The sequence below is a fragment of the Halichoerus grypus genome, chromosome 2 (assembly GCF_964656455.1).
Source record: "Halichoerus grypus chromosome 2, mHalGry1.hap1.1, whole genome shotgun sequence".
NCBI lineage: Eukaryota > Metazoa > Chordata > Mammalia > Carnivora > Phocidae > Halichoerus > Halichoerus grypus.
This window is the reverse complement of record NC_135713.1, coordinates 162,654,881-162,682,378: the sequence shown is the minus strand read 5'-3', so window position 1 is coordinate 162,682,378 and position 27,498 is coordinate 162,654,881. Positions and strand designations below refer to the sequence as shown.

Sequence of the window (27,498 nt, the reverse complement as noted above, 5' to 3'; positions counted from 1 at the left end):
ATCCTATAACCTCACTGATATGAGGAATTCTTAATCTCAGGAAACAAACCAGGTTGCTGGAGTGGTGGGGGGTGGGAAGGATGGGGTGGCTGGGTGATAGACATTGGGGAGGGTATGTGCTATGGTGAGCGCTGTGAATTGTGCAAAACTGTTGAATCACAGACCTGTACCTCTGAAACAAATAATACATTATATGTTAAAAAAAAAAAAAAAGAAGAAGAAGAAGATAGCAGGAAGGGAAGATTGAAGGGGGAGAAATCAGAGGGGGAGATGAACCATGAGAGCCTATGGACTCTGAGAAACAAACTGAGGGTTCTAGAGGGGAGGGGGTGGTGGATGGGTTGGCCTCGTGGTGGGTATTAAAGAGGGCACGTACTGCATGGAGCACTGGGTGTTATACGCAAACAATCATGGAACACTACATCAAAAACTAATAATGTAATGTATGGTGATTAACATAACATCATAATTTAAAAAAAGGACCATGTTCAACTCTACACAATAAATATAATTATGTAAGTGAAAAAAAAAAACAAAATTAAGCAATGCACTTCTAAATAATCTGGGACCAAAAATGAAATCACAATGGAAATTTTTAAATATTTTGAACTAAATGAGAATTAAGATATGAGAAATCAAAACTTGTGGGAAACAGTTAAAGCAGTGCTTAGAAGAAATGTACAGCCTTAAGGGCATATGTTAAAAAAGAAGAAAGGGGAAAACTCTTATCTAAGCTTCCTTCTCAAAAAGGTAAAAGAATAGCAAATCAAACCCAAAGAAAGTCCAGGAAGGAATAAAGATATGAGCATATATCAACGAAACAGAAACCTAACTTACAGTAGAGAAAATCAACAAAGCTAAAGTTGTGTTTTAAAGATTTTATTTTATTAATTGACAGAGAGAGAGACAGCGAGAGAGGGAACACAAGTAGGGGGAGTGGGAGAGGGAGAAGCAGGCTTCCAGCCAAGCAGGGAGCCCGATGCGGGGCTCGATCCCAGGACCCTGGGATCATGACCTGAGCCAAAGGCAGTCGCTTAACCAACTGAGCCACCCAGGTGCCCCTAAAGTTTGTGTTCTAAAAAGGTTAATAAAACTGATAAACCCCTAGAAACACTGATCAAGAAAAAAAGAGAACACACAAATTACCAATATGAATGAAAAAGAGGACATCAGAATGGATCCTAAGACATTTAAGAAATAATAAGAGGATAGTATATACAATTTTATGCCACTACGCTTCACAATTTTGTTGAAATAGGCAAATTCCTTGAAATAAAGATTTACCAAAACTGATGAAAAAAGTGGAAACTGAATAATCTTTATCAAAGAAATTAAATTGATTATTAAAAACCTTAGGAAGAATTCCAAGCACAGATGGCTTTACAGCAAACTCTTCCAAACATTTAAAGAAGAAATAGCAATCTTACACAAACTGTTCCAGAGAACAGGATTGAGAGAATACTTATCAATCATCTTATGGGGTCAGAATAACATTGATATTAAAACCTGACAAGAGCAAAGATTTAAAAAACAAACAAACAAAAATCAGAAAAAAACCTGACAGGAGCAATACAAGGAAGGACAATTGATCTCTCTCTTGGACATAGATGTAGAAATCCTAGGCAAAATGTTAGCAAATCAAATCTGGTGACATATAAAAAGCATAATATATCACAACAAGTTGAGTTTATTTCAGGAATGGAAGGGTGGTTTGACATTTGATAATAACTGATTTATTTATCACATTAACAGGGAAAAAAGGAAAAAAATCATAGGATCATTATGATAGATGCAGGAAAAAGGCATGATAAAATCTCATACTGGTCTGTGATAAAAAATCACAGTAAACCAGAATAGAAGGAATTTCCTTAATCTGATCAAGAATATCCACAAAAAACCTTCAGCACACATCATTCTTATTGGTGAGTTGCTGAAAGCTTTCCCTAAAATCAGGAATGAGACAAGGATGATCACTCTCACCACTTTTTTTTGTTTGTTTAAAGTTTTATTTATTTATTTATTTGACAGAGAGAGAGAGACAGCGAGAGAGAGAACACAAGCAGAGGGAGTGGGAGAGGGAGAAGCAAGCCTCCTGCTGAGCAGGGAGCCCAACGCGGGGCTCAATCCCAGGACCCTGGGATCATGACCTGAGCTGAAGGCAAATGCTTAACGACTGAGCCACCCAGGCACCCCCACTCTCACCATTTTTACTCAACATTTTACCAGCGGACTTAGATCAATAAGAAAAAAAGATTGCCATAAAGATTAAAAAGGAAAAAATTAAACTGCCATTATTTGCAGATGAAATGATTAAGTAGACTGAGAAATCCAACAGATTCACAGCCAAACACTGAGAATTAACAAGAGCCTTTAGCAAGGTTTCTGGATATAGAAGCAATATACAAAGAAACGCTGTACTTCTATATGCCGCCAATGATCAAATAAAGAATGAACAACTTTTAAAGATGCTATTAGCAAAAGACAGAAAAATCAAATGCTTAAAAATAAGTCTAACTAAAAACATGCAAAACCTCTATGCTGAAAACTATAAAAGATTAGGAGAGATTAAAGATCTAAATAGATGAAGGAATAGATCATGTTCATGAATGGAAGACTCAATACTGTTGTCAGTTATCACTATACTGATCTATAGCTACAATTGATTCCTAATCAAAATCCCAGCAAATTACTGGGTGGGGGGGTGAGATATGTTAACAAGCCAATTTAAAAATTTATAGGAAATTGCATAGTGCAAGAATAGTCAGGCACTCTTAAGGGAGAATAACAAACTTGTAGGACTTGGTAATCAAGACATTACAAAGTTATAGTTAAGACAGAATTATACTAGCACAGGGCAGGCAGACCAATGGAACAGAGAGTCCAAACACATATGATCACCTATTTTATGACAAAGGTGACAGTGAAGAACAGTGAGGAAAGGATTTTTTATTTTTATTTTTTTTAAGATTTTATTTATTTAATTATTTGAGAGACAGAGAGCGAGAGAGAACACAAGCGGCAGGAGGGTCAGAGGGAGAAGCAGACTCCCTGCTGAGCAGGGAGCCCGACACAGGACTTGATCCCAGGACCCCGGGACCATGACCTGAGCCGAAGGCAGACGCTTAACCGACTGAGCCACCCAGGCACCCAAGAATGATTTTTTAAATGGTGCTGGGTCACTTGGATATCAATATTGAAAAAAAAAAATTAATCTTGACTATTCTCACCCAATATCTCTCTCTCACACACACACACACACACACACACATACACACATTCCTGATGGGTTGAAATGTGGAGTTGGATGGGCTGATTTTGAAAAATGAAACAATAACATTTTTAAGAGAAAACAGAGGACCCTGGGGTGGACAAATATTTTTTAAACAGGACACAAAAAGCACTAACCATAAAGGAAAGAACTGATAAACTGAACTTCATTAAACTCAAGAACTTCTGTTTATCAAAAGACACCATTAAGAGAATAAAGAGACAAGCCACAGAGTGAGAGAAGATATTTGCGACACAAATATCTGAGAAAAGACTTATATCAGAATATGTACAAAATTCCTACAGCTCAATAAGAAAGAGGTACGTAAAAAAGGACATTTCACAAGAAATTATCCAAATGGCTAGTAATCAAATAAGAAGGCACTCAATAGACTTCAGAGAAAGGCAAATTAGAACCACCATATAGTATCACTATACAACTACCAGAATGGCTAAAATGAAAAAGATAATACCAAGTGTTGCCAATGATTTGGAGCAACTAGAACTCTCAAATACTGCTGGTAAGAATATAAGTCAGTACAACCTCTTCAGAAAACCCATTTGGGTGTATCACTAGAGCAGAGCATATGTATAACTTATGGCCCAGCAATTCTATTCTTAGGCATATCACCAGCGGAAGTGTGTTTATATGTCCACAAAAAGACATGTACAAGAATGTTCACAGCCTCACTATTCATAACTCCAAATTGGAACAACCCAAATATCCATCCAGAGTAGAAAGGATAAGCTGTGAATAGTCACCAATGGAATACTCCACAGCAGTGAAAATAACCTACAACAAGGTGGTTGGATTTCATAAACACAATGTTGGGTCAAAGGCTAGGAACAAAACAGACCATACTGTATAATTCCATTTATACTAAATTTAAAACAGGCAAAATAAACTATGGTATTAGAACTTAGGAGAGTTGTGACTTAGGTTCCTCATTGTATCAGTCTGTTTTGACAATAATGATATGTAAGAAACAACTGCAAAACCTCAGTGGCACATAACAATAAACATTTATAAAAAAAAAAAAAGAACTTAGGAGAGTGGTTACTCTTGGGGATAAGGTAATGAATGACTAGAGGGAGTAACAAAGGGTACTTCTGGGCTGTTGCTCATATTCTGTGTCTTGAAATGGGTACAAGTCACATGGATTTGATTTAATTTGAAAAGTCACTAATCTGAATTTTATTGTGTAATTCAAAGAAGTTTACATTAAAGTATAATTGCAAGTTTCTGAAACACATTGAATATATAAAAATTCTGTAAGTTAATAATAATATTTAAGAGAGAAGAAAAAATCCTCCAAAACAAATCAAAACACTGCATTGGTTAGCATTAGAAGTAATGAGGGCACCATCCCCTTACTCTAAAAGTTGTTTATTAAAGAGAAAATACTAATTTTCTTATCTTTCCTATATAAATTGCATTTCAGGGTCACCAAATAGTCCTAGTTGATGTGGGCAGAGTAATAGAATCATAAAAACACAATTTTGCAAGCCACTGTACAATAATGAATTCAGGCCACGATCATCAATGCATGAAACTACTAGAAGAAAATTTGATAGAAAACTTTACAATTAGACTGACACCCCCTGAACCCACTAGTCAATCTTAACGTCCCCAAGAATGGGTCTTCGGACATATGTGCCTTGGAGTGTGACACCGTAGGAAGGTTACAGGAGTCCCAGACTCTGTATTTTCAACAAGCTCCCAAGTGATGCCCACCCTGGGCTGCTGATCCTCAGACCACATTTTGAGTAGCATGCCTTTAAAATACTTTGGCAAAAGAAACAAAAAGGGGAAGTGAGATATATCTAGGAAGTATGGCAAAATCCCCACAATAGTTTAGAGTATGCATGCCAAAAAAGTTCAACTGAATTTAATGAAGTCATTAGCACTAACATTCAGGTTTTGGGAAATTCAGAGGATAAAAGGACAAACTGCACCAAAAGGAAGCAAACACACAAATCTTGAATGAAGCTGTTCTACAAGACAAGTGACCAAGCTCTGCAGTAAAGCAAAGACTTGAAAAAGACACACAAACCAAGAAATAGGCAAGGGGGCCACTCTAGACTAAGAGAGGCATAGCAACCAAATGTAATGTGGACCTTGTTTGGATCTCGGCTCAAAAAAATTTATTGTTAAAAAAAGATAAATTGAGATAGGAAGATTTGAATATGGACACCCCAAAATTATTGTTAACTTTGTCAGGTGATAAGAACATTGTGGAGTCTGCGCTCAGGGTGGAGTCTGCTTAAGATTCCCTCTCCCTCTCCCTCTGCCCCTCACGGCTCTGCCCTCTCTCTCTAAAATAAATAAATAAATCTTTAAAAAAATAAAGAGTAAGAAGTAGCAATTTCTTGCAAGGGGTAACTGGGAGGCTTTCTCTCTGTGTTCTACTGTGTAACCGACAGACAAGGTTTGAAACCCCTGAGATAAGTCCAGTCTCCTCACCTGGGCATCTGTGGTATCTCCCCGCCTAGCACAATGCCCCCTCTGCCAGGTCTGCCCTCAGCCACGTCAAGCTCCTCTATACCCCTCTCCCTGAACACCATCCACAGACCTCCCACTTCGGGCCTTTGCCCAAGCAGATCCCCCTGACCAGCATGCCCTCCTTGCTCTCACATCTGCCCCATCCTCTGGGGCCCTGCTCAGGCACTCCGTGCTCCAGGAGCTACTTCAGACTCTCAGCCAGACTAACTCACTGGTCCCTGATCCCCCCACCCCTTCCCCACATCCTGCAGTGTGTCTGGCTCTAAATCCTGTCTAGGTCAGAGTGATCTGTGATTAAGTCAGTCTCCCCCAAAATGTGATCTAATCTGAGTCATCTGTGACACCCCTCCCCCTCAACCACAAAGCCCAGTTCAGCATAGGGCCAGACCCAGAAGTGTCCTGGAAATGTCAGCGTAGGCCCGAGATTCTTGTTCACCACCCCATCCCTGTCCCCATTTTTGCCTTGTTCAACTGGGGGATCCTGATGCCAGATCCTTGAGAGGTGGGAAAGGGGAGGACATGAGCAGAGAGACAATCACGGCCACCCTCCCAGATCACCTGATTTCTTCCAGGCACCACACTGGGTGCTGAGGCTCAGAGAAGTTGAGTGATTTGCTTGTGGTCCATCAGAAAAGTCAATACTTGTGTCTAGGGCCCAGGTCTGCCTAATTCAAGCCTTTAGTGAAAGCTGGAGGCACTGAGGGGTTGGTAAACAGAGAAGAGGGTCACAAAAGGCCCCCAAAGCTAGGCACAGTTCTGCGGGGCAGAGCTCTGGGTTAGATAGCTGGTAACTAGGTCGGCAAGAACCACCTGTGCAGGTACGGTGGCATGAGAATGTGTGTTCACTGAGCTTTCCCAGTCCCCAGCACCCACCCTGGGAGCTGGCTGGTGCCAGGGACCTGCCAGCCGTGGGCCACCTTGCTGGAGCAGATTCCCTCCAGGCCCCTGACATTTTAACTTTGCTTGGGCTGTCACCAGATGGGGGAACCCCTTCCTTTCCCACGGACACTCAGAAAATATAGCACGGGCCCCAGAGGGAGACAGTCCTGTGTTCAAATCCTTGCTTTGTCACGGAGTCACTGAAGGACCTTGGGCTTGTCACCTCACCTCAGTTGCCCCACCTGACATACAGGGCTGTGCAGAGCAAACAGGACGCCTCTGCCCGGGGTCTGACGCTGACAGCTCAGTATGCGGGTGCTGATGTTAGTGTTATAACCACAAGGGCGGGCCTGTCGTGTTCTGACAGCCCTACCCTCCATCTCAAGCCCCCGTGTGCCGTCAGACACATGAGCCCAGCCAAACCAGTGTCTGTCACCACACTACCCACAGGGCTGCCTCTCCTAAGCTGTCTCCAGCCACCTAGGCCTGCTGAGTAAGAATAAGACCCTCCCTTCATCCTGTCAGCCAGCAATCCTCCCCCCCCCCAAACCTCTATCTTCCCCCAACACACTGGGCATTTTATTTCTTTTAATTTTATTTTATTTTAATCCAATTCATTAGCATACAGTGTATTATTAGTTTCAGAGGTAGAGTTCAGAGATTCATCAGTTGCATATAACACCCAGTGCTCATTCCATCATGTGCCCTCCTTCATGCCCATCACCCAGTGACCCCATCGCCCCACCCACCACCCCTCCAGCAACCCTCCATTTCTTTCCTACAGTTAAGAGACTCTTACTGGCGGGGGGGGGTGCCTGGGTGGCTCAGTCATTAAGCATCTGCCTTCAGCTCAGGTCATGGTCCCAGGGTCCTGGCATCGAGCCCCGCATTGGGCTCCCTGCTCCGCGGGAAACCTGCTTCTCCCTCTCCCACTCCCCCTGCTTGTGTTCCCTCTGTCACTGTGTCTCTGTCAAATAAATAAACAAAATCTTAAAAAAAAAAAAAAAGTCTCTTATAGGCATTTTGAATATACATTCTCACAGCACTATTCTTGGTTTAGCAAACTTAGGCTGAGGGGGCATGGTTTGTCCAAATTTACATAAGGAGCTAGCTGTAGAACTGGGACTAGAGTCTGGTGTCCTGACCCTCAAGCCCAGAACACCCAGGAAGACCTACGCGGAGCTCCTGCCTCATAGCCACATGCAAGTGGCCTGTCCCATGGGGCAGCTCACCTTCAAGCCACCCACATCAGTCTTTCACACAGGAGCCTCATCGGTTTCCCCTTTCTCCAGGACTCCGCCTTCCCACATGTTAAGTCTCACTGTTGCCACCTGCTCAAGACCTGCTGTGGCTTCCCATTCCCCTCAGGGTGAGCGCCAAGCTCCCTTAGCCGCCTGGTACTCTTGGCCCTCCACCCTCCCCACCACCACCCTGGACCTCTCCAGCCTGACTGCCCACAAGCCCCCTGTATACATCCTACAAGGCAACCTCCCAGCAAAGGTTGGAAACATCTGGTTTCCACATGGACCACAGTCCACACCTGGCTTGCCCACACACATTGCACTTCTCAGATGTTCTGCCTCTGCTTGGAATGCCCTTTTCCCATCCCCCCTGTGCGAGACCGGAAGGCATCGTCAATGGACCCACTGGCTGGCGCTAGAGGGTTTGTAGTGTTGAGTGCAGCCCGCTCTCTCTTCACACAGGGGCCCAGGACAGGGACAGCGCACCCTCACCCCCAGGGCCCAGCATGTCCTGGGCAGGGGGCGGGGAGGGGGGTGTTGACAGCAGCCTTCGGCTCCCACTCAAGCTTTGCCCTGCATCTTCCTAAACAGACTCCTCACACTCCCCATCTTTGTCCATACTGGTTCTAAACAGAAAGCCCCCCTCTACCAGTCTATACTTGCTGAAGACCATGAGTTGGACACTATGGTCCCTCATCCCTAACCACCAAGGTTTTCCATCATATACTTGCACACAAGTATTGGGGTGTGCCCTGGGCAGAGCCAGGTCTGACATCTTCCCACTCCCCATGAGGACCCAACAGGGCCAGCCTGAAGTTGGTACAAGAGTACAGCAGGCCCTCGACTTCTGATGCTAGTGTTACAACCACAAGGGAGGGCCTGTCGTGTTCTGACAGCTTTACCCTCCATCTCAAGCCCCTCTGTAAGGTGACCCAGGGAGAACTGAGTGGCTGGGGTCATAGGATGGCTCAAGCGTAAAGACTGAGCTGGGGACAGCAGGCTGTATGGTAGCAGGGCAAGATAGGGCTAGAGTGGGGCTGAGGGCAGCTCCAGGGTTAGAGTATGTTTGTGTATCTGCTCATGGCTAAAAAACTCTTAGACAATTGATGTTGTCTCATCTGCTCTCACAGATGAGAAGTGGACATCACCACAGTGGGTGGCTTGGGAAGGGTAAAAGATCAGGGTCACGTCAGAATAGTCTGGATTTCCTCCAGTCTAGGGAAGCCCAGCCAGGCACAGGATTCAGGGCCCTGGGCCTGGAGTCATAGTCTGAGGGGTTCCTCCCAACCTCCCTGCATCTCTGTGTCACTTTCCCAGACTCTCCCCAGCCCCTAAAACTCAGCACGTCTCACCTCCTCCAGGAAACTCTTCAGGATTGGTCCTTCCCTCCATCCCTCCTCACAGCCAGCTTCGTTTCTGGACTGGAGCTGCTGGGGCCTTGCTCTCACACCCTTTCCATAGCTTAGCCAAGCTGTGGGCTAAGTGACCTCATTGCAAGCCTGCTCCACCTTGCTCTCTGCTGTCCATCAGCTTAGGGACTGTCTAGGCCCCAGAAGGGGTTTGATAAATGTCCCTTGGATTGACATTGCTGAAAAAGGCACTGGGACAATGGCTGGTCATGCCAGAGGCCACAGGAAACAGAGACTAGGAGGAGCTCAGAATGATGCCAGTGTTAGCACCCCAGGCCATGGGGTATTCTAGAGCTGGAAGTCAGGGCAGAGGCCTGGGCTTGAGCCCCATTTCTACGTGTACTTGCTTGTAACTCTGGACAGTCACTGCACCTCTCTGGGCTCCAGTCACCTCCTCCTTTCTGGGAAGGGGTGGACCAGAGTCTAGCCTAAGTATCTTTTTCAGACATACTTGGTGATGGGGGATCAAAGCCTTAAGCCATAAAAAGTGTGAAACCCTCTCCACACTCTGTATGTGAGTGAAAATAAAGAGAAGTCTAAACTGTAAAATAAGGAAAAGAAAGTTCAACAAAGTTTTGGCCTTTTCTTTTTTTTTTTTAAAGATTTTTTATTTATTTATCTGAGAGAGAGAATGGGAGACAGAGAGCATGAGGGGGGAGGATCAGAGGGAGAAGCAGACTCCCCGCCGGGCAGGGAGTCCGATGCGGGACTCGATCCCGGGACTCCAGGATCATGACCTGAGCCGAAGGCAGTTGCTTAACCAACTGAGCCACCCAGGCGCCCCTGGCCTTTTCATAATGATTATTTTGAATATCAAATATTAAAATGTGTCCAAAAATGTATGTTTTGCTGGTCCCCTACACTTTTGGCCTGCCTCCTGGTGACCGGGCCCCAGGGTGGTTGCTAATTCTGAGTTCCCTCCAACAATGGATTCAGCTTTTTCAGACACTGTCTGGTGCTCACTTGCTGGCCCCTGCCCATCCTTCAGGGAGAACTCAGGCTCCCAAGAGCCTTGAAACATCTGCCTGATGTTCATCTCATTCTTCCATCAAGCTTCTGACCAATGCAGGAGACCCCCGGGGAAGCTTGTCCAGATCACTATGCTGGACCACCCTAGCCCCCTGCTTGACCTGAGCTGCCTCCAGGGGCTCAATGACCATGCTCAATCTCATCCTTGAGGCCTTGTAGGCAGGTGCAGGCTCATGGCTTGGCTTGCCCCAAGTGGTTTCCATGGTAGTTTTAAAGGCCAGAATGGGACCCCCAGGCTGGGGGAAGAGGAAGCGCCCCCCTCCACCCACACAGAGGTTCTCATACTGGCCCTAACATCAGAAACAGGAAGCAGGCTCTCCCAGTACGTTCACATTCTACCACACAGACACATGCCCCCCCAGTCTCTCCTCAACGCTCATGTTCTCAGAGTCCCCCACCCTCATCAGCTGAGCCCCAGTCTGGGATGGAAGGGTGCTCTGCTGGGTAGGGTGGGCACCATCAGCCTCCATACTCTGAGAACAAACTTGCACAGACCCAGGGACCTGCCAGGAATGGGTGCGGTGGGGAAAAGGCCCAAGGCGGGGAGGGGAGGCTGGCTGGAGGAGGAACAGGGTAGCAGAGCTCTGGAGTCTGAAGCCACAGGCTGTCAGCACCATCAACAGCCTCAGAAGCCCTTCTGAGTAAGGCTGGGGATCTAACCCAGCAAGCAAGAGCACCTATGGTCTCTGACCTCTCGCTCTGAGTGAGCCCCATTTAGACAGACAGGCTGTGCTGAGGGCACAGCAACCTCCCAGGGCCGGGGGTGAGGCTGACTTACTGGTCATGTAGAGCAGAGTGTGGAAGAGCCACATCCTAGCAGGAGCAGATGCAGCGGCGTGGACCTCGGCCTATTCAGCTTCCCCTCCTCTGCTTGGGTGGCCAGGAGGCGGGGACAGACACACACAGAAGCAAGGACCCACAGGCAGACAGGCACTTACAAGTAGACACGGATGTTCCCACTTGTGCACAGCTGACTATGTGGCTTCCTCGGCAGTTGGGGGGGCTAGGTCCTGGAAGCTCAGAGACAGTTGTCAGCTCTTCTCCATGACCCATGCTTCGTGGAACAGTGAGCCGAGGTTTGGCCTAGGAACACAGCTCTGGACGTCCTCATCAGATAGATGTTCGAGTGCAGGAGTAGTATTAATCCAGACATTGTTTATCATTCATGTGAGTGAGTCCCAGTCCCCTGCCCTGCTCTAGAACCTACCACCAGATACCTCAGCCCAACACCCAGCCCAGGGTCCTTAGTGGTGGTTGCCTCAGCAGTGAGAATGGGGTCCCCTTCCTACCAGAAGTACCCCACAGCTAGAAACCGGGCTCCTGCACCTGGCCCCTGCACTCAAGGCCCTGAGGCTATGGAGGGCCTGATAAATGTTAAGACCCAGTGCACTGACTGAAATCACCACCTCAGTGAATTCAGCTTGGCTGCATTCTCTTTAAAACCTGGCTATAGCACCGTAACGTGGGAAGCTCTGAGCTACCAGACAGAAGACATAAAATTCCGTAAATCTTTCCAGCATACCTCTGATCCAATCCAGCACCCCAACAGTCTGCAGTCATATTTAAAAGCTAACTTCACAATCTGTCAAATTTTCCCTGTGACCAAGTCTGTTGTCAGTCACAGAAGGAAGTGTCCCTGCTTCCCTGACTGCTGTAAGTGTACAGCAGTGCTGTTCAACAGAACTATGATGGTGTTCTAGATCTGCACTGTCCAACACAGTGGTCACTAACTGCATGTGGCTACTGAGCCCTCGAAACATTATCAGTGCAACTGAGGACCTGAATTTTAAATTGTATTTAATTTTAATGAATCCACATTCAAAAAGGCACGAGAGTCTATGTCTCTCACGTGAATGTCCGCATCCCCAGAGAGAGCACGCTGAAGTGTTAGTGCAAGTGTTAAAACAAAGCAGACAAGGGTGTTGACTTAATGACAAGACGAAAATCAATTTTATTTTGTTTCTCACATTGAAAGCTTGCTTGGCCAAAGTCTTGTGGAGATCAATGACACTTAAAACATGTTTGCATTGTCTGCTTTGGTCTGACAAAATACCTACAACTAATGTGATAGTTCCCTGATGCTATATGGTTGCTTGAACAGAGATTACAATTCACCATTTCGGACACTGTCCGACAGCTGGAAACAAAGCTCCAGGTTTGATGATCTGCCTGCCAGATCACAACGAAGACCATCCAAATTGGCTTAACCTTGTCATAGTCCAGAGTCCTGGCCTGTTTTCCCACCAGTCCAGGGCTCAGTGACTTTCCCCCTACCCCACACTTGTTTGGAGTGCCAGGGGCACTTGGTAGAGCCAGGAGAAGCTCCTCTCCCCATCACTGACCCAGAGGGGGAAGGGAGTAGCCCCAGGCCACAGAGCAGACCAACAGTAGGGACATGTTAGAAACCAGGACTGCAGGTTGCTCAAGATTTCTGAGAGCAGGACTTCATGTCTGGAGTATGAACTTCAGGGCACCTCAGGAGGCCAAGCCAAGCTAGTGACTGGAGGCTGGACAGGGTGCAGGGCCATTTCTGCATCTTTGGAGACTTCTAGAATGCAGACTCATCCTGCCTCCCTCAAAGATGTATTTATCCAAGCTTGCTGGTGTCAGCATGACAGAACCCTAATCATGAGAACACATAGGTCCTGTGTGCCCCTGATAGTAACTGCTGTCCCCACAAATCCAAATTTAAGATCCCAAGGAAAGAGCCAGACTATGTTCTACAATGCTTCTGCTCAGAGCCTCATACAGGTTTTAGACAAATGGTAAGGGACCAACTTGAGGGACATTCTAGAACATTTAACTGGGCTGAACTCTTCAAAAACATCAGTATATTCATAAGACAAAGGTTAAAGAATTGTTCCAGGTTAAAGGAGACTAAGGAGAGGAAACAAAATGCAGTGTGATCCTGGACCAGGAAAAAAAAAAAAAAAAAAGCTTCAAAAAACATTATTGGGATAGCTGGCAAAAATGAAACATGTACTAAAGATTAGATACTACTGTACTGATCAGATAAAATTATACACTTCCTGAATTAGATAACTATGTGATGGTCATATGAGAGATTGTCCGTATTTCCTAAGAATTTAGGAAATGTACACTAAAATATTTAGGGGTAAAGGGATAGGTGTATGCAAGTCACTCTCAAATAGTTCATGCTTCAGAGGTAGGGATGGGGTGACAGAAGATAGGAGGGAAAGAATGAATGATAAAACATGGTAAAATGTTCTTTGTTCTATCCTTGAAACTTTTCTGTAATTTTGAAATTATTTCAAAATAAAAAGTCTTAAAAGTTACAGGATGGAGACGACCTGTTCAGCAAGAGGTCAAAGCACTAACTGCTCTGTTTTGAGAGTGAGTCCAAAGCGCTGGTATCTGCATTCACCAGTGGATGGGGGCTGTTCCCACCGTCCTGCCTCATCGCCTGTAGGCATAGAAGATGTTCTTTTTTTTTTTAAAGATTTTATTTAATTAATTGACAGAGAGAGACAGTGAGAGAGGGAACACAAGCAGGGGGAGTGGCAGAGGGAGAAGCAGGCTTCCCGCGGAGCAGGGAGCTGGATGCGGGGCTCGATCCCAGGACCCTGGGATCATGACCTGAGCCAAAGGCAGTCACTTAACCAACTGAGCCACCCAGGCACCCCCATATAAGATGTTCTAACTACCCACTAGCCTTCTGAGTCCTGGGAAGCTGGGTAGAGGGCATTTGGAAGCGTGAGGACTTATGGAGACAGGGCTGCAATGGAGGACAGAGCTGGCAAAGGGCGGCCGGGGGAAGTCTGAGGAGCAGTAGGAATCACTACCATTGACTGAGCACTAAGGAGGGAGTGCCAGACTCAGTGCCAAGGGCCTTCCATGCAATGCCCTCATCTGACCCTAACAGCCACCCTACTTGGTTATCCTGATTTCCCAGATGAGAATACTGGACTGGAGAGGTTAAGTAACTTGCCTAAGGCGATATGGCTAATAAGTGGCAGGGTTGGGACTTAAGACAGGTCTGTCTCCTCCAGTACCAGGACTCTGAACTACTACAACCCTACTCCTCTCATACCCATGGGGCTAAATCCCTCCCAGTTTGTGAGCTTTTAAAAAGCAGAGACCTCATTTCACAAACATATACTGGGTGTCATGAACTGAACTGTGTGCCCCGCCCCCTGCCAAATTCGTATGTTGAAGCCATAAACCCCCCAACATGAGTTTATTTGGAGATAGGGTCTAAAGGCCTTAAAGGAGATAATTAAGGTCATAAACGTAGGGCCCTACTCAATAGGCTTAGTGGCCTTAGCAAAGGAAGAGTGATCTCTCTCCCCATGTGCACGTACCAAGGAAAGGCCATGTGAGGGCACTATGAGAATATGGCCGTCTGCAAGCCAGGAAGAGAGCCCTCATTAGAACCTGACTATGCTAGCATCCTGATCTTGGCCTTTCAGCCCCTAGACGGTGAGAAAATAAATTTCTGGTGTTTAAGCCACTCAGTCTATATTTTGTTATGGCAGCCCATGCTAATACAAATGGACTACTTCCTAAAAAGCCTCCCAAATAAAACACTGAATGGTGCATGTGTGCATGTGTTGGGGAAGGTGGGCTTAGTGTGGAGGAAGCAAGGGAGAGGATCCTCTTGTTCTTCTGTAGCTGAGGGGTTGGTTTATGGACCAAGGGTCCAAGGGCTTGGGCCTCTTGCTTGCCCGCACCTCCTTCCTGTTCAACTTAGGCTCCTAATGGTCTTTGCAAAGGCAGAGCAAAGATCCTAGAACTCACATTAGCAATAGAAAGAAACCTGGAGACCATCCCAGTTGAGCTCTTCATCTGACAGACAGGGAACTGGGGTCCAGAGAGGTGAAGGGACTTGTTCAGTCTTTTCCAGTTTGTATGTGAGAAAAAATGAGTCCCCAGGCTTCAGGCCCAGTCTCAGACACTATTCTATTTGACCCTCCCCCAGAGACACTCTACCTGAGCTAAAAGTACAACCTCCTGCTCATAGGCTTTCTGAGTAATCCTTGCCAATGATAAGAGGGGAGGCACCACATGATTAAACATACAAACAGCCAGGAAGGGATAGGAAGGTCATGTCTCCTCTCCTGCCAATGGTGTGGGCCTCTTGGCTTCACTAACCTACACCAGTCAGAGGTGAGGGTGACAGACAATTTGAGATAACACAAAGTTTCACCTACTGAAGACTCTGGTCATGCAAAGAGGGCCTCAGAATTGCTCGAGCAAAAACAGGTAAGAACCCTAGGGCAGGGTATTGACTTGGCAGGTTAATACCACCCATACTCTAGAGTTTTATCTATAGCACAGGAAACTCCCACTTCAGTGCCTCACAATCCGAAATAGACTTTTGAGCCAGCATTTCCCTAATTGCTCCCAGGAACATCAAAATCTTGTGAAATGTTCATAGAATTTCATTTAAAAAAAAAAAATGCTTACCATATTTTTTCTTCTAAGATTTATTTTATAAACATGTAAGAAAAGTTCTGGATTTTTGTTGGTCAGATTATGCAATAATCTGCCTTGAAGCAAGTGTGATATTCTCAAAATTATCAAAAACATTGTCCTTTTAGTTCTTAAAGGAAAAAAAATGCTTTTTTAACTTCTCATTTGTTTCCTGTTATATAAAGTTTAAAAGCAAATACTTATATACCCAATTGATTTGTACAGCAATTAATTAATCTGTGAAGCCGTGGTTCGCTGTTACTGTGAACCCAAACGGCCCATTTGCATTGCAGCATAACTTTAAGAACACTCGAGTGAGAGCTGGAATTGCTACTGGAGGCAAAAGAGCTGCTGCCTGAACAAGTTTTCTCTTTGCCTTCTTTGCACTGCCGTTACTTTCCTCTCCCCTAGGACCCAAAGCTAAGAACTGGCTCAGTAGTCCCTCTTTGGGGCCTCTCATCCACCTACCAGCTTCCTTTCCTGCTCTCCTGGGGCAGATGAATGCTTTCCAAAAAAATATTCTACATGATTCTCTTGCAAATTCTTTATACAGCAGGTAAACTTCAGCTCAGATATGGCCAGATCACCAAAATTTGAATTTTATGGAGGTCTAATTAATGAGATTTTTTTCTTATACAAGTACAGTTTATGCACTTCTGAATAATCTTCCTCTTTTTCAATATGGTAGTGTCAGCTAGATTTCGACTAGCCTGTAGGCAAAGGAGTCAGAGCTGGGTTGTTACCATAATTCACTCGTTTACCAAACACTTTTTCAGTACTCCTTACTCTGGACTGGCATGGTGGGAGGATACAGAGATAACAACATGAAGACACCTGCTCATTAGGAGCTCACAGGCTAAAAGGGAAAATAAAACATGAACATCAAGTATTGTGTGTACAAGGCAGAAAACAAGGACTAGCCTGTAAGAGGACCCCAGGCCTCAGAGAATGAAGCTGTTCCTGCAGCTGGGGGATTTATACATTCACCGCATGTTTATAGATAACCTGCCAGGTCCCAGGCATGGCTCTAAGACTGGAGAAACCCCCATGACCAAACCAGACATGGTGCCTACTCTCATGGAGCTTACAATCTAGCAAAAAAGACAAAGTAGGAACAGGGAATTACAATTCAGTGTATAGCCGTCCTGGCTTTAGGGGGTGGTTACAGAGATTTGGCATCATACACACATTTCACTTAGGCAAACACAATGGTACATTCTCCTGAAAAAATTTTTAAAAAGACAAGGAAAAAGGAAAACAATTTTAAGTCATTTGGGCCATTTCACCTGCCCCTCCACTCACCTAAGGTAAGCTTGTGTGGCTTCTTACAGTTCCCAAGAGCCTCTTCAAAAGTGAGTTGCTTGCCTGAGTGAGTTTAACACCTAAAAATAAGTGGGGTTTTTTTGCACAATATGGCCCTCATTGCAGGCCAACCACTTCAGCTGGAGCTCAACCAAACAAACTATGATCTGTTCCCACACAGGCAGAAACCAACTGTGCTGGATCTCACGATGCTGGTTTTCAACATGGCATGTTCCCCAGGATTTCCAAGAGGAATTTTGATTACACTCCATTTTTATCTTAGGTGTGACTGTATAGCCCAACCTTGAAATGAGCAGAGTCTCATTCATGACAGTACTGTGTAGCAGGGGCCCATAACCTGGCTCTGGAAGTTGGAGGCAGCCACCTGGAGTGGTCTCTAAGTCTGAGGATGAGGGAAAAGAGAAGACAAGGCTTAGGCAGAAGGAAGAAAGGTGCAGGGGAGTGTGTCACTGCTGAGGAAGAAAAGCACTAAGCAGAGTTTGAAAGGCTGGTGAGATCAAGATGGGTCCAAGTAACTAGTGGGCACAGGGCAGGGGAGGTTGGGGAGAACAGGCCAGAGATACCAGAAGTTAGATTTTGACAAGCCTTGTGAGCTATCATTGGAGTTTGGAATTTATTCCAAGCTTTGGAAAGGTTTTAAGCAGAAGAATAACAGAATAACTTTCTTAAGAAAGTTCATTCTGAAAAAGAAAACAAGAATAAATAAAAGAAAAAAAAAAAAAAAAAGAAAGTTCATTCTGAAGCACACAGAAAGATGCCCAATATCATTATACATTAGGGAAATGCAAATCAGAATCACAAGGAGCTACCACTTCACCTTGCGAAGTAAGTGTCGAGGATCGTGGAAAAACCAGAGCCCTCAAACACTAATGGGGAAAATGGAAAATGATGCAGCCATTTGGGAGAATAGTCTGGCAGTTCTTCAAAAGGTTAAGACAGAGTTACTGTATGACCCAGCAATTCCACCTCTAGATATATAACCCAAGAGTAATGAAAACATGATCACAAACACTTGTACATAAATGTTCCATAGCAGCATAATTCACATCAGCCAAAAGTGGAAACAACCCAAATGTCCATCAACTGATGAATGGATAAATAAAATGTACTGTATTGATACAATGGAGTATTATTCATTAATAAAAAGAAGTACTAATACGGGCTACAACAAGGATGATCCTCAAAAATATGTTTAGTGAAAGAAGCCAATCACAAATCGCCACAAAGTGTATGATTCCATTTACATGAGCATTCAAAATAGGCAAATCCACAGAAACCAAAAGTAGTGGTTGCCAGGAGGGAAGAGGGACTGGAGAATGATTGTTAATGGATATAGGGTTTGTTTTTGGTGATGAAAATGTTCTAAAATTGACTATGGTGATGGCTGCACAACTCTGTGAATATACTAAAAGCCACTGAGGTGTACACTTTTTTTCCTAAAATTTTTTATTTTTAAGTAACCTCTATACCCAATGTGGGGCTCGAACTCACAACCCCGAGATCAAGAGTCGCATGCTCCTCCAACTGAGACAGCCAGGTGCCCTTGAAGTGTATACTTGAAAGGAGTGAACTGTATGCTATGTAAATAATAGCTCAGTAAAGCTGCAAACAACAAAAGTTCATCCCAGCTGCAGTGCACAGAACAGAGATGGAGGGATGGGATATGGGGCAGAGATCAGGGAGGAGGCTGTCACAGGGATGAAGTGGGAGAAGACAGTGATTGAACTAAGGGGAGGAGTTCATGGGACGAGAAAAGGGGCCAGAGGAGGGCTTGTCACAGGCTCCACAAGTTCTCCTGGGTAGCTGGTGTCTCTCCCAAGAGGGAGAGTGGGAAACAGAAATGAGGTATCTGCAATTACTATCAAGCAGCAGAAATGTATTTGTAATCTCATATGCATAAAGGCTAAGAAGAATATAGAAAAGTCTGTAGCCCTGCTGCCCACATACATAAGGAGCGCCCAGGCACACTGAGCTGCCACTAGGGGGCCATCCTAACTGTCTACCCTCACTCCCAAACTCCAAAGAAAGGGCCTGGGCATTCACAGCACATGTAAGATGTTGTAACATCTGAGTGCCTGAGTGTGGGCCAGAGAGCAAGACGAGGTGGCCAGCAATAACTTGGGGAAGTGAAATCTTCAAAGATAACTTTTCTGGGGTCTGTGTATTTGTAAGAATTGCAAGGCTGCTGAAGTGGGCATTTTTCTTGGTTAGATGAAAGGCCCAGTTTTGACTACACACCACCACCTTTTCAGAAAGCCCTCCCTGATCTCTAGCAGGAGACTGGCCAGGACTATAAGGCAATGGGAGAGATGGGCTCAAACTACTGGTGGAAAAGGTCATGACTGGGAAACACAGAAGGGCTTTTTTTGAACACTGCTGAGACCACATCAGTTAGGACCCTGACCACAAGGACATCTCTGTCCCACTAGAAGACCCAGAGACTGTAATGGAAATGGGATGGAGGTCAATCCCTGCCCCAAACCTCATGCATGCCCTTCTTGACCCTCCCCACACCTGCAACAGAAACCAGTGCTGGCCAGCCCACCACAACCATTGCTTCGGGAAGAGTAAAACACCACTGAGACGCACCAACAAAGTCAAGAAGCTCTGGTACCAGCCCATTCATTTGCCAGACGGGAAAACTAGAGGCCCAGGCCCATGGAACAGAAACCGGGGTTGGCATCCAGGTCTCGGACTCTCAGGTCCTTGTCCTTCTCACTCTACCAACTCCCCAAACCTTGCCCTTCTCAAGAACCTGGCTCTCAGCTGTACGCTCCACAGGGCAAAAAAAGCGAGAAACCTCAGAAACGGTAAGTCTCAGCTGGCAGAGAACCATCTCTCTCCAAGAATCCGATGAGGAAGCGGAAACATACAGTAGTTAATAGCCTCTAATCTTTCTAAAGGGAGTGAAAAGCAGGTTAAGCAACAAACCATGGTAGAGTACAGCTGTTGCAGCTCTCAAGTCCCACAGCCCTTTCTTTCCTTTCTTAGCAGCAGTGTTCTGCATTCAATCACACCACACTGTAATCAACTATCAATGCCACAAGTAAAGATCCTTAGAATCCAGGGCTGCACCAGGTACTGAAACACTCCAGACAGGTGAGGAGTTGTGACATCACAAAGCGACAAAGGCTTACTATCTCTAATTCTTAAGTTCTAGTGAATTGAAGTGAAACACTATTTTTAAGCTTGTAGAGGAATACAAACATTAAATACTTCAAAATAAAGATCAAATAGTAAGACAAAGTAATCTACTGCCTTTAAAATAATCTGAATGGAGTTTAGAAGTGAACGAGAAATAAACAAACTAAAATTTCTATTACTATTATCTTATTTGCCAGTTTTAAAGATATCTTCAGGTGCCAGAACTTAGAAATAGAAAGAATAAATACTAATGTATCACTTCTGAAGTGATAATAAACAACAGGACCCCATCTCAGATGGATGGATTTTTTTCCTACAGTGGCCAAAAAGCAAGCTGAACGCTATATACAGCAGACAGACTATACAATTAGGATCATTTAAAAATAATGAGACTCCTCTCTTTGCCTTCTTCCAAAGTATATAATATATATTTAACAGCACACATAAGACACCACTTGAGCTTCCCTTGTAGCCAACAGGAAATATTTTCACATATAAAAATTAAAAATTTAAACTTTTAAATCATTAATATTTTTAAACATAATACAGACTTAAAAATTGTTCAACATTAACCCATGACCCCACCTCAGCACAAAAATCCACCCCAAATCCAGAAGTCACAGTTTTTTGTTCCTAAAAATCCCACAGCACTGAACTTGATCTTCACTTCAAGCTGACTGCTAAGATGCCCCTAACAGAAATCCCCAGGGAGGAACGGAAGCACGATCGATGCTGCATCTCTTATCTACCTGGGCGGCACTGGTGCACCTCTGAGGTCAGGTCCATGAGATCCGGCCCCCACACTAGGGTCCTGGAAGGGTGAGCTGGCAGCTTCCCTCATCTTCCCCCTCGAAGGCTGTCCAATAAGCACCTGGGAATTGACTTTTCTTGGGAAAAGGGTGCTGGTAACAGCTGTCAGGGCCAAGGCAATAGTGAGAAGTTCAGTTCTCTGCTCTTTGGATGAACTGTGTAAAACATTTCTTTAAAAGCACAATGTTAAAAATATTAAGAAAAACGTCTACAAAATCTGGAGGGCTGCCTTTTCCTCAAAGGGTAAAGCTTGTGGGGTAGTGGGGAAAGGATTGAGGGCCCAGAACTCTTACTCTGCAGCAAAATATAGACAGATGCCCTTCAAAACACATCACATTCTTAACATGTCTTGCTGAAGCAGCAAGAGCTGAGGGTGACTGTGTAAGAGCAGGAGGGGCGCCAACTCCTGCGGGGGAGCGGAGGGGTCCTACTGTGCACCCCACCCTGCACAAGAATGTCAGATTTTAGTGCAGCTGCCATTAGCCCCAAGGGCGTCAGGACTCTGCCTCTGAACCAGAGCTGCTTTCCCGACTAACTTCAATCTGGAGAGATGGTAAGTTATCTAACCGGCTCTTCTTTTGGCGAGACTGTTCTTTCTCCTTTATCAGAGCCCCCCATGCCCTTTGCAGCTCAGAGTCATCTTCCTCAGTGCCTGGCGCCCTGTGATCCACCTTCTTCGTGTTCTTTTCTTTGGTCTTGGGTGCAGATCCTAAGCGCGTCCATAAACTACCTGTTTGGATGAGAAGGCATTTCAGTTTTGGTGGTCAATGCTGAGAAGCAGGGGCATTGCCATCACCTGATGTGCAAAAAACACTGGGGAGGGGTCTGTGGCTCTTGTAACCTCTCTGCAGCATTAGGAAGGTAATCTCATTTCCCTGGCTATCATCCCTGCCTGCAAACTGAGGGATCTTTGGGTCCCACAGCTAGGGGACGTGTGCCTCCCATGCATATCAGAATCACCTCGGAGGCTGCTTATGCTATACCTGCCCCTCCCTGGTGAGACTCACCATTCTCTGTAGAGCTTCATTCTGCCAGGAGTGGGCCATTCCCAGATCATTCCCAGCTATAAATTCTGCAAACTGACAGGCCTGCTATACTGTAAACTTTCAGAGAGTTGGCCCACTATCCATTAACTTTTAAAATATACTTTATTAATATCTAACAATAGAGAAATACGTGTTTAGCATTTCATAGCATACTACACTATAAAGGCAATTAAATATTTTATTTATAAAGAATTTAACAATGTGAAAAAATGATCACAATAAAATCCTGTATGAAAAAAGCAGAATATGTATATGGACAAAGATGTGAATAGAAACTTAAGACTAAAAAGTATTTGCGCTAAACAGAAAGAACCAAGGCTGGTTTTGTTTTTTCTCTATTTTCTAAATTTTCCATACCCTTATTACAATTATGACGACTATAACGGAAGAGGAAAAATAATTTATTTTTGACATACGCTATTTCTTGCCTTTGACCAACAAAATATTTCTATGCTGTAGTCTGCTCTTACCCAATTCCTATCCCCCTCGGTTTTAAGTGTTACCAACCTGATTTCTTCTCCCGAGTATCAGAGTAGAGGCCTTTAATGTCTTGCCTGGGAACACCCAGCCTACTATGTACATCAGAAAAAGGCTCTCTCCGAAAGACTGGGTTACTACCAAAAGCCTTTTCTGGAGAATATGGTCTTTTTCCTAACCGCTGGCGTATATCTAGAAAAAGGAAAAAAAGTATTACTGTGACCAAGCATGTGTGCTTTGCTATCGATATTGTCAACCTGAGATCCCTAGAGGACCTGGTGCCAAATCTCCCCAAACCAAGACAAAGAGCCTGACAAAATCAAGCTTCTAAAATCCTTCTCTCTATATAATCAGTCCGGATTCCCCTAGGAAAGTTCAGACATCGAGGCTTCCAGTGGAAAAAACCTCTCAGCTGACTGCTCCAGAAAGGAACTTCTGACACAAACTCAGCTGTTTCGTTTTTTGTGCGTGTGTTTTAAGTAGAACCAAGCATACCAAAGAATTTACAAACATTTCAGCTAACAAACAATACTGTAAGTTCCCTGAGGACAGAAACCACAATCTTTGAACATATAAGGAATTCTTAATAAACTTATTACATTTAATAGTAAATGTAATGAGATTGACAAAAGCAAAGGATCAAGGGGAGATATGACAAATCAAATTTGTTTTTCCCTTCCTCCAAACCTCCTCCAAGAAATCTGTCCTCTTGAGTTCCCCCTAACAATAACAGCAACAACACGTTTACTAGCAAGTCACTGTACTGCAGCTTTCATCCATCTTGCTTATTATCTCAGAGAGAAGCATCCCCAACTTTCTGGTTTCTCAGGCCTGAGTCCTTTGGCTTCTTTCCCTTTGCTCCCTCATTTCCTAGTGCCAAGTCTTCTTCCTTTACAAGTTTTGATATTCTCATCCATTCCATCTCCACTCTCCCGGATCTAGTTTAGACCCTTGTTACTTATTTAGCTCTCTACCCTACCCCACCCTGCCACAAATTATCTTTCTAAAATAAATATAAGATCAGTTTATTTCCCACCTCAAAAAACTAGGTTTGCCAATGGAGATCCTACTCCCTCCCCGAGCCTTGCTCTAAAGCCACTTTCTTTAAGAAGCCCTCCACAATTCCCCCAGTAGACCCACCTCCCCTCTATGCTCCCATGGCCTACTGCTTACAGACCTAGTAGAGCACTTACTCCATTCTGTTTTGGGGTGGAATTACCAGAATATGTGCACTCATGTTTCTCCATCTAAGTGCTATGATGACTTTGCATCTAACCCAGGGCCTGGCACACAGCAGGCGTGGCCAAGTACCCACTCTGCACATGTATACTATCTAGTTCAAATTCTGGACCATTTATACAAAAACCCAACTTAATTTCTATCATCCTATGTATAAAGTGTATCAATGACATACAGAGTAAAATAATTGGGACATAAATATTGAAAGCTAGTACTGCAAAAGTACGATTATTTTTCATGTCCTAAAGTTCCAATGCCTAACCCAAAATTTAGAAGTGATGAACTAGGACAACTAAATCAGTTCATTACTGGCAATGTTTTATCCAAGGACCTACCTCTGCCCTAATTTGCTTTCTGGAGCTCAGAACCACAACTGAACAAACAATACCTGACTTAGTATTGCTGCCTGGTGGCCGTAGACGTGTGTGCTGACGTTTTTCATCTAACAGGTGTCGGACATCTACAAATTTCTCAGTTGGTAATTTGTTACCAATTCGGTTTTTGATATTGCTTGTGGATATAGTATCTGCCCTCATGGAGTTCCTTTAAAAAAAAAAAAGGCACAATTAACCAACTTCAACTGTGGGATAATGACTATGCAATAATCTCATATATTTTGGAGAAAACAATTTAAGAGCCCAATCTAATATAGCCAATATTCACTCACAAATACCACATATCAATAATTATTTGCTTACAAAAATAATGATCAGGCTGCTATAAAGAGATCAGGGCAAGTAGGCTTCTGAGTTTTCCAGTGTGGTTTCCACAAATGATATCTGTAAACTATCAAAGAATGTGTAATTGCAAGTCCCAGTACCCTCCCTTCTGGGACAAATGTTGAGTAAGGCCTGCAAAGGGCTCAGGGATCTCTGTTCACCCAGGCTGTGATTTTGCTGTAGTCAACATACAACAGAGTCTACAATCTCTTTCTTTAAAGGGCAGACTTCTCTGTCAAAGACATCTGCTACCATGCTAGGCACCAGCATTATTCTGGCAGCATTCAACACTGGGAAGTTCTCTGGAAACTAAAAATAAGGATATGAGCAATGCCATATAAACGAACCAGATTGAATTGTTTTTCCTTTCCCCAAATACACTACCACGAACACTTAGAGAGAGAAGCCCTAGACCCCAACACTTTGAGTTGTGCATATGCTATCTGCCCTTTGGAATCTGTTCATCCCCACTAGTCATCAAAGAAATACATATTAGAATAACTTTTTTTTTTGGTCCACAAAATTAGCAAAAATTAGAAAGAGTGATAAGACTGGTGAGTACGTAGGTAATAGGTTATAAAGTGAGTAAAACCTTTTTGGAAGGAAATCTGGCAACACGGATTTTTTTTTTTTTAAGATTTATTTATTTTGGAGAGTGAGAGAGTGCGCGTGCGCATGCGAGAACAGGGGTGGGCGGGGAAGGACAGAGGAAGAGGAGAGAGTCTTAGGCAGACTCCATGCTGAGCCCGACGCGGGGCTCGATCTCACAACCCTGAGAGCATGACCTGAGCCAAAACCGAGTCGGATGCTCAACCAACTGCGCCACCTAGGCACTTCTAGCAACACCACATTTTTAAATATACATGTAGTTTTGTGCAATAACTGGAATTCAAGAAATTTATCTAGTTAGTGCAACCGTAAGAAAATAGAAACCTACATGTCTATCAATAAGGAATTGGTTAAATAAATCATGATACTTTCAAACAATGTACTACATCTGGGTGAAAAAAACAGAAGTCTACAATATATTAAACAGAAAAAGCACACTGCAAAATATAAATACAACCTCATTTTTGTAGAACTATATCTATAATTTCTCCATGTGCTAGGTATATACATAAAATTAGCAGGAAAGTTATTCATTTAATTGTTAAGTCATTATTTTAGGAAAGGTGATATTATGGATGATTTTCACTTTCTATTACTGTCTATCATTTTTATAACAAGGATTACTTATTGTCTATTTACAGGAAAAACTGGATGCTTTTATTCAAATTCTTCAACGGACTGAAATTAGAACAGATAAAAGTGATTATAAAATTAAGAGGAGTTAAGAGAAAGTTATGAATTAGTATTTAAAATAAAATAAAAAGCTAGCATTGATTAAAAAAAAAAAAAAACTATTTTTACCTAATATTTTTCAACTGGGATTCCACTTCATCAGCATACATGGTCATTTTCATGCTTTTCTTTGGTGAAGGAGTGGAAATCATTTTCAATTCTAGGTCATAGTCCATTTCATCGGAGTCTGAACTACTGGCACTGGACTGCCCAGAGGTGCTCCGCTCCCGGGGCTGCTTGAGAGCTGGCAGCTCCTCGTGGTACTCCACCACCACCCTGTCATCTGCATCCATGTCCTGGTCCTCCTCTGCCTCCTCCTCTTCTTCCTCTTCAATGGGTTCCTCTGGAACATTTACTAGTCCTAAGAAATTTAACCAAAACACATTAGGAAAAGCACTAAAACTAACAAATCTGATTTTCTACTCTACGTTGGTGACCTTTTTAAAGGTGGGGTTCCCATGCCCGAGATCTTACTGGAGCATTATCTGTAAGTTCCAATCTAGTTGCCATTCTGATACCTACAACAGAAGAATGGCTAGTACAGTATGATCTAGTAACCTGATAGACTATTATAAAGTTATCTAAAGTACAGTTGATTGTCATTATTCATGAATTCTATATTTGCAAATCTGTCAAATTTATTTGTAACTCCATATCAACACTTGTAAAGGTGTTTTCATGGTCATTTGTGGACATGTGCAGAGTGACAAAAAAATTGAGTCATCAGCTGTGCATATTCCCAGCTGAGGTCAAATGAGGCAACACTCTGCTTTATTTCAGCTCTCATACTATAAACAAGTGCCCTTTTTGCAGTTCATTAAGTGCCATGCTTTTCATATTTTTGTGGCTTTTTTTGGTGATTTCATTTAAAAATTTTTTAAAATGGCCTCCAAGTGTACTGCCAAAGCTGTCTTGTGTTCTTAAGCCCAAGAAGGCTGTGATGTGCCTTACAGAATAAACACATGTTAAATAAGCTTTGTTCGAGCATGAGTTATAGTGCTGTTGGCTGTGAGTCCAATGTTAATGAATCAACAATATGTATTAAATAAGATGTCTTTAAACAGAAACACACATCCAAGGTTATATATTGATCAGCTGATGAAAATGGTGTGACCAGAGTCTCCGAACGGTTTAGTATTCACTATATCAACGATCACGGTGACTTTATAGAACATAACCACTATGAATAATGAAAATCAACTGTAACTTTAAAGTTCATGGAAAAATGCTTCTAAGTGGGAGATGACTATAAAATATATGTTAACAATTATATTTATTATGAAAAGAGACAAATAAATGCAAAATGAAATCAGTTGTTTATGTTAGCGTGCTAGAATTAGGGGCAATTTGCTTTTTAATTTCTTTAATGTAAATATAAAGATTGTATGGTAAGAATACCTTAGAGTAATTGAAATTGGAAACCTGTAACTGTGTAACAGAAAAGTATATACATTTTTAAGAAGCAGATTTCAAATATACAATTTTGGATATACTCATTAAATAAAAATGATAGACTTCACCTGTCCCTGTTACAATGATAAACATGTTATCCCATGTTTGTATGCTGACTTAGCAGTTCTACAAAGCATGTAGAAGATTCTACAGATTAGATTAAAAATAAAAAATCTTTATAAAACA

The 27,498-nt window shown here is 43.5% G+C and overlaps 2 protein-coding genes across 4 annotated transcripts in view; both read right to left on the bottom strand.

Annotated features, from left to right (window-relative positions):
* Window positions 1–21,058, bottom strand: part of ITGAE (integrin subunit alpha E) — an 83,507-nt gene extending 62,449 nt beyond the window's left edge. Inside the window, 1 exon segment of the mRNA XM_078068033.1 lies at window positions 20,978–21,058. Within this exon segment, the coding sequence (XP_077924159.1) occupies window positions 20,978–21,014 (37 nt within the window). The 5' untranslated portion in view covers window positions 21,015–21,058.
* Window positions 12,256–27,498, bottom strand: part of NCBP3 (nuclear cap binding subunit 3) — a 45,100-nt gene continuing 29,857 nt past the window's right edge. For all 3 annotated transcript variants that reach the window (XM_078068030.1, XM_078068031.1, XM_078068032.1), the window contains exons 10-14: window positions 25,930–26,221; window positions 24,189–24,343; window positions 22,592–22,753; window positions 21,606–21,768; window positions 12,256–21,140 (exon numbers count right to left, since the gene is read on the bottom strand). In XM_078068030.1, the coding sequence (XP_077924156.1) occupies window positions 21,032–21,140; window positions 21,606–21,768; window positions 22,592–22,753; window positions 24,189–24,343; window positions 25,930–26,221 (881 nt within the window). In that variant the 3' untranslated portion in view covers window positions 12,256–21,031. The remainder of the gene's footprint in view (window positions 21,141–21,605; window positions 21,769–22,591; window positions 22,754–24,188; window positions 24,344–25,929; window positions 26,222–27,498) is intronic.